The following is a 15,545-nucleotide window of genomic DNA, read 5'->3' as shown; positions in this document are numbered from 1 at the left end:
TTTGAAAGAAATAATAGTAATAGAAAATACAAAATTAATCCCATTGATTAACAAGAATTTAAAGTGCTTCTATTGACTCATGAGTAGGACAGAGAAACTCACAAAATTTTCCAAGAAGAATCTGCTGTAGGGCCCTATGACCATTCGGTCACATGCTGGCTTTTGTTAAGTTTCTGTTTCATGTTTTCACTGAACTGTTCACATATCTATACGCACACACACATGTCTGTATCTGTATCATCTATCTATCTACTCTTCCCATTTAGATGAAACAGTAAGTGCAAGCCTGTATTCTACAGGGCCTTCGACCCTATGGTACCTAACTCATGCCTGAGATCACAGAAGGTACTAAACAAGCAAGCTGTCGGAATTGATGAATAGATGTTGACTATCTTCCCTTCTGCAGGTGTTCTAGCAATGGTGGTCATGGAGCCTCCTGAGCCCCTGGCCTTAGGATTGTGTGGCGGGTGCATATCCAAAGGCAATGTTCCTTCTTCCTTGCAGTTCCCAGGGAAATAGTCCTGGTCAGCCCAAGCCAGTCATGGCAGTAACAGCCCCCTTTGCCAGCCATTTGTCTAAGGGCGAAGACTCATTTCTGGCCAAAAAGATATAAAGCAAAGACCATTGGGAGGCTTCAGGAAGTACTTTCCTCCTCAGTAAAAGAGAGAGGGTTGTAGGGGAGAAGTCCTCATTTGCTCCTTTTCCCAACTTTCCTGTTTTGAACACTGTATTTGAGGATACAATGCCTGGAACAGAAGCAGTCATCTCAGGGCCATGAGACAAGTTTGAAGACAAAAAGTCTTTGCCAAATCCAAAAATTTTGGAGGGAAAGGGACTGGAAGGAAGGAAAGAATCTGGGAGCAGCTAAAACTAAGCATTGGATCACTTATCTCCAGATTCCTTATCACAAAAATAGTACCTGTCCTTATTCCTGGGCCTAAGTCAGTTTCTGTTACTTGCAACTGAAAACATTCTAACTGATTCATATCACCCTTGTTAAAAACAGGAGTAATTATGTCTCCCCTCTTCTAGGAGGGAGGGTATGCTATAATTGAGAGAGCAGAGGTTTGGGAGCCAAACAGACTGCAGTCAGACAGAATTCTGGCTGAGTAACCCTAGGCAAGTTTCTTAATTTTCAAAGCTTCAGTGTAATTAACTATAAAATGTAGGTAATAAGGAAGACTTCATAAGCTTACTATGATAAAAAAATAAAATAAAAATAACAACGATATATATAAGTCACTTAGGCATGTAGTAGGTGCTCAATAAATGTTAACTCCTAACTTTTTTACTTTGCACATAATCCCTGTGTGGAGTAGAAGGTCAGTTAATTTTTTGCGAAGGGGAAAGCACATTCCCATGGTAATATCAAGAAACCTTGATTTGATTTTTCAACATCTTTCATATTCCAAGACAAGACAAATGATAGGGATTGCTGTCCATGTGGGAGGTTGGAGCTCAAAGAACAGCTTCTAATCAGCAGGCCTGCCAACGTGACCTGTACACAAACAAATCCCTCATTTAGGAGCTGTTCTTGCCTTTTGTTGAGCCTGATGCTAGCTGTGACTCAGCCTCATCAAACCATCTGCTTAATGCCTCTATTCAGAAAGGCCCCCACCTTCTGGGCTGTTTTGGACCAGCAGGGACTCTGTTTCCCACAAACTGCCCACAGCTGGGAGCCTTTAAAATGTGGACCCAATTCCTCGGTGGGTAGTGATCCCTGAGTGGGTGTGCATCATGCCCTGGCAGCCTTAGGGTGGTGTGGGCCTGAGGACAAGCAGCAGGCAGTCAAAGCTGGCTTGCTGGCCACTCTCATGGCCTTCCTGGACACAGACCTAGGTATGGCCCCAAACACATATGTGCATGCACGCATACACACACACACACACACACACACACACTTTCCCTCCCTGGTGATTAGGCACAGTGATTGCCACCTCTTAGAGAGCTGGGAACCTATCTACAGTCACACACTGTCCTTCCTCCTTCCTGAAGGCATGAGCACAATGTCAGCCTAACTCACAGACTCATTCTGCAAACCCCTACCAGAGAGGCAGTGCAGAATAACGGCTAAGAGCCTCTAGCCTTAGCTCCAGAAATTACCACTTAGGTAACCTTGGGCAAGTAGTCACCTAACCCTTTTTGAGATCTTTTATCTCATCTGGAAAATGAGGATGATAATAGAATTGTTGCGATAATGTGCATAATGTGCTTAGCACTGTGCTTGGCATGTGGTACCCACTCCATAAAATGGACTCTCCCAGTCCCCCTGTATATTAGGAAGGGATCATCTCCTCCTGCCAAAGGACAACCCCAAGGCATGGCCCACCCACCATCTTAATTGGCCATGGCTCATAGGATCAACACTTGCAGTAGTCCAAAATATTTGTCAGAGACCTCCTATGTGTGAGCATTTGAGATCCAGCAGCAAAGATCTTTAAGAGCTTACAGTCTAAGGGAAGAAACAAACTCAGAGACAAAATCATAATCATGAATCGTAAATCCTATCAAGGAAAAGAATAAGGAGCTGTAAGGAGGAGTACAAAGTGAGCAGCAGGAGTGGGAGTAGCATTTTACTGAAAGTCAGATAAGATCTCTTGCTGAGAGAATGGCATGTAAGCTTGCAGGGACTCAATGTCCCTCACATAAACGCTAAAAGGATAATAAATGGTCCTCAAGCCACAGGTTGCACTAGTAGCAAGACAGGTTTTCAAAGCAGATGAAGAAATCTCCTGATGATATGCTGGGGCCCCACAACCTTGCTTCCTTAGGGACAATCTGCCCTATAATCATAACCACCTCCAGAAGGTGCCCGGTTTCCAAATGCCTCATCTTGCACCCTTGTCCCCCTCTAAGTGCCCGGAATTGTCTCACAAATCATCTAGTGCTGCAGCACTTGGAAAAGCAGCACTGGGCTTTAATGACCATATTTTCCACTTAGTCTTGGAATTCAGTCTATTTGCTCAAAGTAATTTTCCCCTGGATTTACTCACTCTGTTCCACTCTGCAGGTTTAACCTCCTGTCCAGCTTGATTTTCAGTGAAACCACTTTTAGAGATTGTTTTTGTTCTACCTCAATTTTCTGGAGTCATTTAAATTCAAGGGACCTCTTAGGAGATCGCAGATTATAGATACACATCTGTGTATATAGAGAGAGAAACATCCCTGGGCAAGTTGCTGTCCAGAATCACGTTGGCTTTGCTTTTTCTTGTTTTCAATCACAGACTCATGTGCTGCAGAACATTACTAAAGCAGTGTACATGGTAGATTTCCAATATTTTTCATTTGCTTTCCTGCTCTCTTTCATTTCCCTACCTGATTTCCAATGTGACAGTGATTTGGTGCCACTGTGTTTTATGCCCAAGGCTTTGTGCAGGTAATAGCTTCCCTCTCCCATCTCTTTTAATCCATTTCTATTAGGTTCATGCTTCTCCTTCACTTGAAGTTATTCCCAGTCTCTACTCCTGGGCTCTTCTAACCTCTCTGTAGTTTGTCACTGATGCCTTCATCAATTTCTAAGGACCATTCATTTGCTTATTCATTCATTGCTTAATGAGCACCTACTATGTGTAGGCCACTAAGCTGTGGGAATACAAAAATGATTAACACATACTGTTTGTTGTTATTCTTCTGTGATCCAAGGATCACATAGTCTCTGGTGGGAGCGGGCAGGTAAACAGGTAAGTACAAATCATTACATTGTTACTACAGATTGAAGTGTGCACAAAACATTGTGGAAATAAAAAAAGGGAAGGATTAATTCAGCCTTGAAACATTAAAAATAACAGCACAGAACAAGTATATCTGAGCTGTATCTGAAAGGGCTTTCTTGCTGAGCAAATGGCTTGTGTAAATATGACTGTTCAGAGAACCAGATATGGTTCGTACCGGCTGGAGCGCAGTGCAGGATGGCAAGGGGAGATAGTTAGATACAAGGATGAGAGGAGTTTGGTAAAGGTCAGTTATGGCCAAAATATAGGTCAACTGAACAGTTAACTGTAATTGACTGTAAATATTAAATAAACAAAAATTTAACGCTTGTAGTGACAGTAAAGAAATCATCCCCTTACTTGAGACCACTGGAGGTTATTATTATACCGACTTCTGATGCTGAAAATAGGTGATTAAAGGGACAGAATTAAGTCTTTACACTGCCTTTTTAGGAGAAAATATAGTTCCCTGCCAGATGATGAAAGACCTTTCTTATACCAGAATACCAGCCAAAACAACGTCAATGTCATGAGTGGGAAAATTTTTAAAGGTGGGGGGTTATCTTGATTTTAAAAAGACTAAAGAGATACAGCAGTCAAATGGAATGCCTGAATATTATTCAATCCTGATTGTAAAACTAATAGGGTAAGATAAGCTTGGGAACAATAGAGAAATCTAAATATGGACTGGATACTAGATGGTATTTGGGAATCAATTTCCAGTCTTACAGTGCTCTTGTCATTATGTGGTAACCTATTTTTTTTCTTTTTTTTTGAGACAGAGTCTCTCTGTGTCATCCAGGCTGGAGCACAATGGCATGATCTCAGCTCCCTGCAACCTCCACCTCCCAGGTTCAAGCGATTCTCCTGTGTCAGACTCCCAAGAGAATAGGATTGCAGGCATCTGCCACCATGCCTGGCTAGTATCCTTATTTTTAATGAGATCCACGCTGAATATTTAGGGGTGAAGCATCACGCAACTAATTCAAATGGTTCAGCAGAATAAACATATATACACACAAAAAACAGTCAAACTAAATATGACAGAAAGTTCACAATCACTGAACTTAAATTGTAGGCATATAGGTGGTCATTGTACTTTTCTGAATATTTGTAAGTTTTTGTGATAAGAAGCGTGGAAGAAACAAAAGGTAAGGCCACATAATGGAGGGCCTGTTATGAGCTCCTTTAGGATTCTGCTGAAGGTTTTAACCAGTAGTTGACATGATCAAATTTGCATTTTAGAAAGCTCACTGATGTATTGCATTTACTCAACTAGCATTTATTGATCACCCACATCAAATGTTGAGTGAACCCTGAGGTAGTGCTGTGGGAGACACACAAACCAAAAAGGCACTGCCTGGTCAGAAAAGCATTTACCATGTAATAGAGGAGATGAGACACAAACCACTGAGCACAGGGTAAAGCCTTCATGTTAGACAAGGTAACTGGGAGACCTGGGGGAAAAGGCAGGTGCATGGTGTTATCTGGTGTTCAATGTCTGCAAAATTATCTCAGAAACGATAAAACTACAGGTGATTGAAGACAGCCTGTTAGCTCTAGCCCCTGAAATTTCCTTATTTCTAGATGGCAGAACCCTAACCCCATGAGAGATACTAGAAAATGCAAGATTTCCTTGAGGTAGATTATAGGAAATGTGACCCATTTCTGCCCCAAAAGACCTGACATAGGTCTCCTGAAATACACCAGAGACTACTGAAAAAGGTCTTTCCTGATAAAAACAGAGACATGTAAGAAGGCCCCCTCCTCCTTTCTTCCTGCCTCTAAGTGCAGTAGGGTAAGGCTGTGATGCCTGGAGTTGGGAAATCGTGAGGGTAAAGCCAAGGGAAGTAAAGACAAGATGGCAGACTCAGATCCCTAATATCATTGAGCTGCTGAGGCCTACAACCTGACAACCTCCCATTACCAGACTTCTTCTTATAAAAGCAAAATTTCCCCTTCTCCAATTCATTTATATGCAATTGTTGATACATTTGGCCAAAAACTGTACTCAGCCCTCATCTACAAGCATACTGTAACTAGAGCCAATCCTAACCTTTGAACAATGCAGTTGAAGGAAGCCTCACACCCCACTGAGTAAAGTCGGTCCGGCTCCTAGTTATGTTCACATACATGCTGTAGTTTGGGATGGTAAAAATGTTTCACATTCATATGCCAACTCAGGTTGATTGGCCACAACTGGCTAATCTGCTGTGCAGAAAGTTAAATACAGGTTCTGTGGAAAAAAAGGTGTCTAGATTGGTAGCGCCAGACATCTGCCCTGGGCCACATGCTTACCATTGGAATCAGAATCCCCAAGTTTGAGTCCTGGCTCTACTACTTTTGTGATTTTGGTTATGTAACCTCTTTGAGCCTTCTGATGGGATAGTTGTTATAATCAAGATAATGTAATGTGCTTTGTAAACCATGAACTGTCACACAGATGGTAGCTACTTTGTCTTATATTTGCTCTGTCACCCAGGGTGGAGTGCAGTGGCACAATCCCAGCTTGCTGCAACCTCCCCCTCCCAGGTTCAAGTGAGTATGTCAAGCCTCAGCTGAGGACCAGGTTCACAGGACAGAGGGAGAGGAGAAATTCAAGGCTCGAGCCCTGGATGGTCAGTAGCTGGACATCTGACAGGAGGGCCCAAGGCCAGAGTTTCAGGTGAAAGTGAATGAGCAGTAGTGAGGTGTGACCCCGAACAGTGAAATATAGTGAAGATTCCAAAAGGAGAAGTGAAGACACTAAGGGCAAATAAAGACAGAAACCATGGACTGGAAGCCTATGCTTTACTTTTTTATTGCCCCAACACCTAAGGAATATGACCCTGCCCATCAGTAACAGTGGCTCCCCATGGCTGAGGACTTTTCTGAATCTTCAGAGGGGCAAGTGAATTGGCCAAAGTTCCTTCTCTAGGTGGCTCCAACACGCCTCCCTAGGGCAGTGTGTCTTTTCCTCTTTTGCAAATCACTATAGTACACTAGAATGAAGAAACTCGAAGTGCAAGAAGAAATACTCCAAAGTTGGTAGAGATCTTTGGTAAGCTCAGGGTGGCAGGACCATTGTATTTTTCTCTCCTCCCCCACCTATAGCCTAGCACTAACCTACCACACTTCCAAAAAAGCTCAGAAGGTAACAGTTAAGAAATCAGAAGAGCATTTTTTATAATAAAAGTCAAAGCTAAAAGGGGAGCCAAGGACTCTTAAGATGAGTCAGAATGACCCAAGAGGCTCTCCCTCTCCAGGTTATGGAAGACCTGAGTGCCTTGTGAAGTCTGACCTAAAGGCCAAGTGTGAGGGAGGCTTCCTTTAGCCCCCTCTTCAACCCATATGGATCTAAAGCATTCACCAGCCCCATGCAAGAAACTAGAAAAATGAGATTGTCAATCCCAGGCGAAAGCAGAGAAGAGACTGAAATCTATGGCGGGTGGGTTGGTGGGCAGGGTAGGGGGCTGCAGGTGAAGGAAGAACAATTCAAAGTTGTATTTGTTCATAGCTCTATCTCCAATGTCTACACTAGAGACTGGTTCATATAAGAGGCAATGAATGAATGAGCCGATGGAGAATCAGTAAATCCCAGATTGAATGGGTTGCTCAAGGAACTGAAGAGACATGTTTGAAAGAGGGCCCAGACAACAGAGGCCCCGCACCCACAGGGAAGCAGGTGCATAAACTTAATTGAACTGGGCAGAGAGCCCCTCCCAAGTCATAATCCAAGCAGACTCTGAGTGAACCCTGAAGGTTCACTCTCCATCTTTCTGCATTCCACATATCAGAACAACTCCAGGGGTTTAAATTTTGTTTAACATGCAAAATTAAGACATTCTACATAAAGATACTGTTGATAAACTGAAGATAATTTCCACTTGAGTCAAGAGCTATATGTGTGTGCATTCTTGAACCAGACTGCCTGAGTTTAAAGCCTGGCTCATTCATTACCAGCACGATCCTGATAATTTACTCAACCTTTTTTACCCCATTTCCTCAACCCATCCCCTCATTAGATATAATTATAATTTGTCCTAAGGACTCAATATATTAATTGTATAACACCTGCAATAGTGCCTGGCATATGATATGCTTCAAAACAATTAACTACCATAACATGTGAGGCACGTATGTGTCATAAGAATACAAGTTAAGATGCTGTCAGGGGTTATATTGCCCCTGCCCTCACACCAAATCTGTATGTTAAAGTCGTAATCCCCAAACCCTCATAATGTAGCTGAATTTACAAACAGGGTCTTTAAAGGAAAATTAAAGTTAAATGAGTTCATTAAAGCAGGCCCCAATTCAAGATGACTAGTATCTTTATAAGAGATAAGGATATACACACACCCGAGACCACGTGAAGACACACAGAGAAGGAAGCTATCTATAAGCCAAGTCAGGTCCTCAGAAGAAACCAACCCTGCTGATACCTTGATCTTGAATTTCTAGCCTCCAGAACTGAGAAAATAAATTCCTGTTGTTTAAGCTACTCAGTCTGTGGTACTTTGTTATGGCAGCCCCAATAAACTGATACAGATTTCCTTATGAAACAAATGTGGCCCACTTCACAAATTATCAAATTCAAATGCCCAGAATATAAACAGTGCTTTAAAATTCATTCATTCAACACTGGAGCACCTACTATGCCCTGAACATTGCCTATTTATTAAAACCCTTCATCATATAAACCAATTTTATTTTGTCAATAACCGCCCACCTCTAATATTGCCCATTTTCTGCTGGGCAACTTAGTGTGACACTCAATGGTCTGCCACTGCTTCTCCTGATTAATGGGAAACGATCCTTCGTATGGATCTGAAGTGAACAGCATCAGAGGATGTAGTTCTCAACTCTGGCTAAATGCAAGAATCACCTGGGAAGTTTTAAAAATATCTATACCCAGGACTTCCCCTTACCTCATTCTGATGTAGTTGGTCTTTGTGTGGAGCTCTGATAGTGTTTCTGTAAGCTTCCCAGACAATTCCAGTGTGCAACAAAGGTTGAACATCATTACGCAAGTTTAAAAGGGCCTTCAAGGTCACCCCGCTTTCCACTCAAAGTGCAGTTCACAAACCACCAGCACTGTCATCATCTGGAAGCTCATTAGAAATGCAGAATCTCAGGTTCCTTCCCAGACTACCAAATTAGAATGCACATTTTAACAGGATTCCCCACACAATTCAGATGCACTATAAAATTTGAGAAGCACTGTATTCCCACTAGAATCTAGATTATTCTAATGGGACTTCAGTGCTTCTGAATCAACTAGAAAGCATGTTAAAAACCAAGCTACCTGACTTCCTCTCAGAATCATATAATCTCAATATTTGGGAAAAAGGCCTAGAAATTAAAATTTTATGTATTTTTTGTGTATCTAGTCACGCAAGGGTCTGAGGCTTGGGAATCACTTATCTAGGCCAATGCATATATCCTCTCAACTGCCCAGACTCTGTTTAACAATCTTCCAATTCTTTTTTTGAAAATCACAAATATAACAGAGATACAGGTTTTTATTTTTCCATCATGCATGCAAACTTACAACTATTTATGCTGTTTAGGAACACAGAAATAACTGCATTATTAACAGGGTGTCAAATTACTGAGTACAACAACCAGTTACTGATTATTCTGGGGAGGTTATTTTCACAGAACACAGCAACAATTTCCAAATTATTCTTCGAAAACCAGACTTATGAGACCATTACAAGCTGATAACAATTCTAACGGCAAGTCTTCATGTTACACAGAAAAAAAAGACTGACATTCTCGTGAAGGGTCTCAAGTACCTTATCATATCAGAATTTTTGAAAAAGTTTTACAGGCTCTCTCTTGTTTTGTGGATACAAGGGAAAGGAAGAATCCCTCTCATTTCTTTTTGAGGCTCCTTGTTAATTATTAAAACACATGTCTAAGGTCCATCTCCAGAATTTTTCGTTAACAATAAAAGCAAAAAGCAGACCTGATGTGATTATGATAGTGCACCCCATCACTATCACCACCAAAAGACTACCAATCTCCCCAAGTAGTCACAGTTGCACTGGCATAGTGGCTTGGATTTTCAATAAACAACACAGGTTGAAAGAGGAAGATACAAATGAAACCAGGTTGACCGTAATTGGTAAGTGATGCAGCTAGGTGATGGGCACATGGGGTCCAATTCCTCTCCACTTCTGTGCATGTCTGAAAATGTCCATAATAAAGAGCAAAATAATAATAATAACAAAAAGCAGACTTGCACAGCTCTATTTTTTCATTAGACTAAAATGGGGAAACTGGTAAGACTTTAAAGGCAAAATGTGCAGCATATAGCATTACTCTTCTACATGTACAAAGCCACACCTAGAACAAAAAAAGAAAGCATCCAAAGTATAACTATTCTGCTTCTGGTTTGTCTCTGTGGCTTATAAAATCTACTAATGATGAGACTGGACAGAACTTTGGGAACACTCTCAACTAGGCTTCCTATTTGTCCATATTCACAACCCCTTCAATTCTCCTTTTCTAAGCTAGGGAGATCACTGAGAGACAGGCATGCTCCCCTGCTGCATCTCAAGCCATTTCTGTCTGATTTTCCAGGCCTGCTCTGTACCAGGCTCATGCCTACCAGACAGTTTTGCTCCGAATCCCCCATCTAGCACACCCCTGCTACAACTTTAAGTCAAGGACTGGCTTGAGGAACTTAGAATGAGGCCTCCCTAACAAAAGGGAAGGTAGGAAGAACAGGTGTAGATACAGTCCTTCTGCCCCACCCTCAGGGATAAAAGAGGGAAGGGCCCAGCTCTGCTTTTACATCCACTGGAAATAACCTGGACATCAAAAACAGATTCTGCCCATCCCCATCCCCCAGGAGAAGCTTACGATGCTCCATATTGAAGACAAAAGCCTACTCCTGGAGCTACTTGAGGTAGAAGCAAAGAGAGCAAAGGACTGCTGAAAGCGGGAAAGCTGGACGCTGAGGTCCAGATGGCCAGAGGCTATCACAGAGGAGGAAACAGCAGGAGGCACTTGGGTCTTAGGGAGAATTAAAACAAAGTGGAAACGAGTAAACACTAGTTTATGACATGGCCGCCTTGGGGTTTCTAACTCGAGCAGATGCTAGGCATGAAAAGGATTTTCAACTTCAGAACTGCAGAGTGAGCCCAGGAGACAGGTTCATGGTCTGCCAGCAGATCCACTTGGACTTCTGGTTTCCTCAACTCTCTTTCAGCCTAATATGTGTGCACAGTGCCAAGTTCTCAGCTATCTCCCTAGCTGTATGTAGAAAAGCATGGTTTTTCAGTTTTTTTCTATTTTATTTAAACAAAATAAAAAGGAATAAGGAAGGAAGGAAGGGTGAAGGCAGAAGGGGAGGAAAGGAGGCTACCAGGAAAGGGAGAGAAGAGAGGAAAGAAATGAGAAATGGAGGAAGGCAGGCAAGCCAAATAAGAAGTATGAGTGAACTGAAGTCAAGCAAGCAGAAGCCCACAGATCAGAAATAACCTCTCCAGAACCCCTACTATGGCACTCTGCTCCTGTCTTAGAAGGAAATAAGGGAAACTGACAAAGATATCTGGCTGGATTCCATATAGGCCCAGTCCTCACCCTCACCTGGAGCCACAGCATGACAGTGAACACAGGTCCACACATATCAGCCTGCCCAACAGTCTGGCAGCCAGTAGAGTTCCTGGAAGGATGGGGAGGGTAGGTGTGTGTCTCATGCACTGGCAGGGAGCCTTGGTCCACAGGCAGTTCTTGAGGTTCTTGTTGACCAGGAAACCAACTGAGGCTGATAGCAACCCAGACAAAACTTAATGACTTGATAGTGACAGGGCATGGCACAGATCTTGATGAAAGTTCACCAGCAGAAGGCCCCAGAAACAGGAAGAGACACATGATGGTATAGAACACATGGCATACTGTTTCTTGCCCTTAACCTCATGCATGCCCAGCAGTCAAATGCCATTCTGCAGAACATCAAGCAGGATGGGTATCAAGGACCACAGGCCAAAGCCAGAGATAAAGTAGGTGACATCTTAGCTGGCGACCCCAGACCCACAGAACAGTAAGTTCTGGCTGATGACCAATACCATGTGCACTGACTTCATTCTGCAGTGGCAATGGAAACACCTGCATAGATGACATGCATAGCCAGCATGAACACAAAGCCCCGCAAGTCACTGGCCCGAAGGAGCAGAGCTTGAGGATGCACTGGTCGTCTTGGAGGATGACTCATGAGTGTCCGTGTTAAAGACAAGTAGGGAAGGCCAGAGCCAAGAACAAGGTCCAGGCAATGTAGATAAAAGGCAGCACAGATCTAAAGCATGTGTGCTTATCATTTAAACAGTCCAGGTGCGATCACATAACATGTGACACTAACATGGAAAAGCAATAGGCTATGAGGAGGCAAAAGAACATGATCATAAATGCCATATTCTTGTAACTAAAGTCCAAAGGGCCTAGAGTACACAGAGGCCAACATGAAGAGAAGGCAGAGAGCCAAACACGTAGTCAACCAGGAACAGTCCGGCAGGAGGCAGCAGGGAGACTTGTGCAGGATCAGTTGGACTGGCTCACCCCAGGCTGAGGAGTTGCCACCGGCTGCTTTCCCGGACCTTGTCTGCCTTCTTTTTCCTTTCCTTTCTCTACACGAGGCCCTTCACTCAAAAGGTAGAACTGCAGGGGATTGGGCCACAGTTCCTCATTGATTATCTCCACAATCTTGTCAGACTCAATGGAGCTGTGGTTTGAAAACCACCCAAAGAAGCTACGGTTGTTTTCTGGGTTTCCCTGGCTTACGGACTGGAGATCATGCCCTGGGAGCCACTGGATTGGAGTAGAACGAGAGACTACCTGGCCAGAAGGACCACACCCATATTCCTTGATGAGCACCTTGTTTTGGAAATATGGGTTGCGATCGAAGTAGAACTTGATTTTGTAGCCCAATCTGGCAAGGCCAAGCTCCTCCACTTCCAGGCTGCTTAGGTAGCTCAGTACCTCTTTTTCTTGGCTGTTCAGAAAGGATGCTAGCTGGGGGTGGTTCTGAAATGCTTTCCCCCAGAAGCCTGGGATATTTTGGATGAGGTGGTTCCTGCGCTCCAAGTGCTGCAGTCGCAACTGCCCAAACTTCCTCGAGAGCCGAAGGTAGGCCCTGTCCGCCTGCGCGTTCATGTTCTCCAGCTTCAGCTGCACGTTCTCCAGCGTATCCATGCTGCCTTCCGTCGCTGGGGGCCCCGACCCTGCATCTCTCTCTTCCTTCTTTTCCTCACCGGCCGGGACGGAGGTATTCTCCCCTGCCGCCCCTTTCTTCTGCTTCCTACCAGCTACCACCTGAGGCCCCCTCCCCGCGGTGCTACACGTTTCTGGAGGCTTCTTCCCGGCAGGGCCACGCCGGTTTCCACCGCGGGGGGCATTTTTCGGCCTTCCCACGGGTCCCGCTGTTCCCACGAAGACAGTGTCTGAGACCAGGCGCTCTGAGAAAGATACGGCCTTCCCGGGGCCGGGACAGGCCGCGGCCTGCCCGCGGTCCCCCGCAGCTCGGGCCCGCAGTGCGAGGCCACAGTCCAGGGGGAGCCGGCAGGCGGCCTCCTCCCCAGGCCGGAGGAGCTGCGCGGACGCAGCGGTTTCCAGGCCACCCCACCCCGCGCCAGCCTGCACCTGTACCGCTCGGATGTCCTCCCCGAGACTCTGGTACTGTGAAGGGTCCGGGTCGCGCGGGGCGTCGTCAGGAGTAGGGCGGACTCGGGCTCTGGCGCGGCCTTTGCCCCGGCTTTTGGCGCGGGAGGATTTTCGACCCCGACTTCGGCCGCTCATGGTGGCGGCGGATGCGGCTTCAAAACCACGCTGTGACCCTGCGGCTCCTGACGCGAGCTCGCTGTAGGGAAAGAGCGGGTCTCTACACGGCAAGCGCAGACGTCACGACCGTACGACTGCACCGTCGCGCGAGGACGGGATGCGCTCCGTGATTGGCGCCGCCACCGCGGCTGCGCACGAGACGACCCCCGCAGGCACTCCCACCCCCAACTCTCGCGCGGACTCGCTTTCGCTCTTAGCACGTATTTCTGACATGCGCCCAGGGGATGCGTCCGGGGGGAGGGGAGGGGTGCTGCACTTTCATCTCTTCCCTGCGGTCTCATCGTGCCTTCAGGGTCTTGGTGAACAAGGCAGCCCTAAGAGCCATCACCACCTGTCCCCCATAACCTGCTTTCTAAACTAAACATCTTCAGCTTCTCCAGTTATCTCTTGTGACAGCTGTCATGAAGAAAGTGCTCGGGCCTGTGTGTCTCTCTTTGAACCCCTTTCCTGAGAGATTTGCTCTGGTAACTCCAGAGAACGTAACGGTGGATGCTATAATGCCGGGCTTCAAAGCCATTTGGTACGTAGTGGATGGTAGTAGAAATTATAAAAACAATGGCAACTAGTATTTTGTATCATTTGTGCCAGGCACTTTACTAGGTGGTTTAAATGCATTGTCTCAGTTGACGAAGGAGGTATTTGTATCATTTCCATTTTCCAGATAAGAAAAATGCAGCTCAGGACACCCGAGCACATTCCCTAGGTTACACAGAAAGGGATGGAAGCACAATTCAAACTGAAGCCCATGCATGGGACTCCATATCCTATGCCTTATATTTGGAAATGGCAAGCCCTTCCAGACTTGTTCCACTGTAAATTACCCGGCTGGCTCTTTAGAAGTCGGCCTTGCTCCTTAACAAACAGGCTTCTGTCTGCCATCTGACCACCTCTTCTGCCTGGGAACATCACCCGAGTCCCCCAGCTGCCTCAGTTTACAGAGCTGGACTATCACTCAAGGAATAGGAGTAGAAGTGAAGACCTGTATTAGAACTCTTGAAATTGGAGTAAGACAAGAATGTGGTCAGAGGTGAAATTATTATTCAGGGAGCAGATTGAAGTTCAGAAGCAGAGCCTCCACATGGCAATGCAGAAGCCCTAGAAACTTCTTACACTGTGCATGGAAACAGCCGGACAGCCTGCCTCATCGTCCCAGAGGCAGCCTTGGACCATGCTCTTTCTAGCGAGGTAATAGAACCATGAATACTGAGGGACCCGTGGCTAATGTAAAAATATAAAGAAAAACCTTTTGAGGTGGTCTTTTCAGGTTCAAAGGGAACAAAAAGGCCCTTGTAACCAGCTAGTGAAGAGAAGCCCAAAAGCCCCTGGGAGTTCGTTACTCAAAGTGTGCCTGTGGACCAACAGCCTGATATCACCTGAAAGCTTGATAAAGATGCAGAATCTCAGAACTTTCCCCAAACCTACTAAATTAGAATTTGAATTTTAACAAGATCTTGGGTGATTTTTATACACCCTTAAGTTTAAGGAGACAATTTAAAAAGGAATTATTTTTATACAGATGGACCTATTTTAGGCCAGCCTAATACAAGTGATGTCTGATTTTCTCAAAAGCTCTAGAATAGCCTGCAAGAGGCCCAGTATGATCAGGCAAGTCCCCTTCCTGCCACTGTATGAGTTACTGCTCTGACCTCATCTTCTTCTCCCTCTTCTCTCCCATCTGCAGCTACACTGGCTTTCCTGCTGTTCTTCAACTCACTAGGTAAACTCATGCCTCATGGCCTTTGCACTCACGGGCTCTTCCTTTTGCCTTAAATGCTTTTCCCCGATGTGGTCGGTGGCCTTGGCCAGCTGCCTTCACATTTGGCTTGAATGTCACCCAAAGACCATCCTATTTAAAATGGCCACCCACCCCATCCCTTTTACCCTATTCTACCTTTTGTTTATTCCAACACACTATACCAATTATTTATTATACTTATTAACTATCTCTTCTCTAGAATGTCAGCTCCATGAGGGAAGAGATTTTTGTTTTGTTCATTATGTAACCTCAGTGCC

At 44.8% G+C, this 15,545-nt stretch overlaps 1 protein-coding gene across 10 annotated transcripts in view; it reads right to left on the bottom strand.

The window, feature by feature from the left end:
- TSPYL5 (TSPY like 5) overlaps positions 1–13,610 on the bottom strand; it is a 43,686-nt gene extending 30,076 nt beyond the window's left edge. For 9 of the 10 annotated variants that reach the window (XM_054246746.2, XM_078352650.1, XM_078352653.1 and 6 more), the window contains exon 1: positions 11,289–13,610. In XM_054246746.2, coding sequence (XP_054102721.1) covers positions 12,237–13,490 — 1,254 coding nt within the window. In that variant the 5' untranslated portion in view covers positions 13,491–13,610 and the 3' untranslated portion in view covers positions 11,289–12,236. Of the gene's footprint in view, positions 1–8,617; positions 8,794–11,288 lie in introns of those variants that run through there. The other variant, XM_078352656.1, reaches the window with a different exon arrangement.
- Between the last annotated feature and the right edge of the window lie 1,935 nt (positions 13,611–15,545).

The sequence above is a fragment of the Callithrix jacchus genome, chromosome 16 (genome assembly GCF_049354715.1).
Source record: "Callithrix jacchus isolate 240 chromosome 16, calJac240_pri, whole genome shotgun sequence".
In the NCBI taxonomy this organism is placed as follows: domain Eukaryota; kingdom Metazoa; phylum Chordata; class Mammalia; order Primates; family Cebidae; genus Callithrix; species Callithrix jacchus.
Note: the sequence above shows the minus strand (reverse complement) of the source record. Positions and strands in the feature narration are given on the sequence as shown.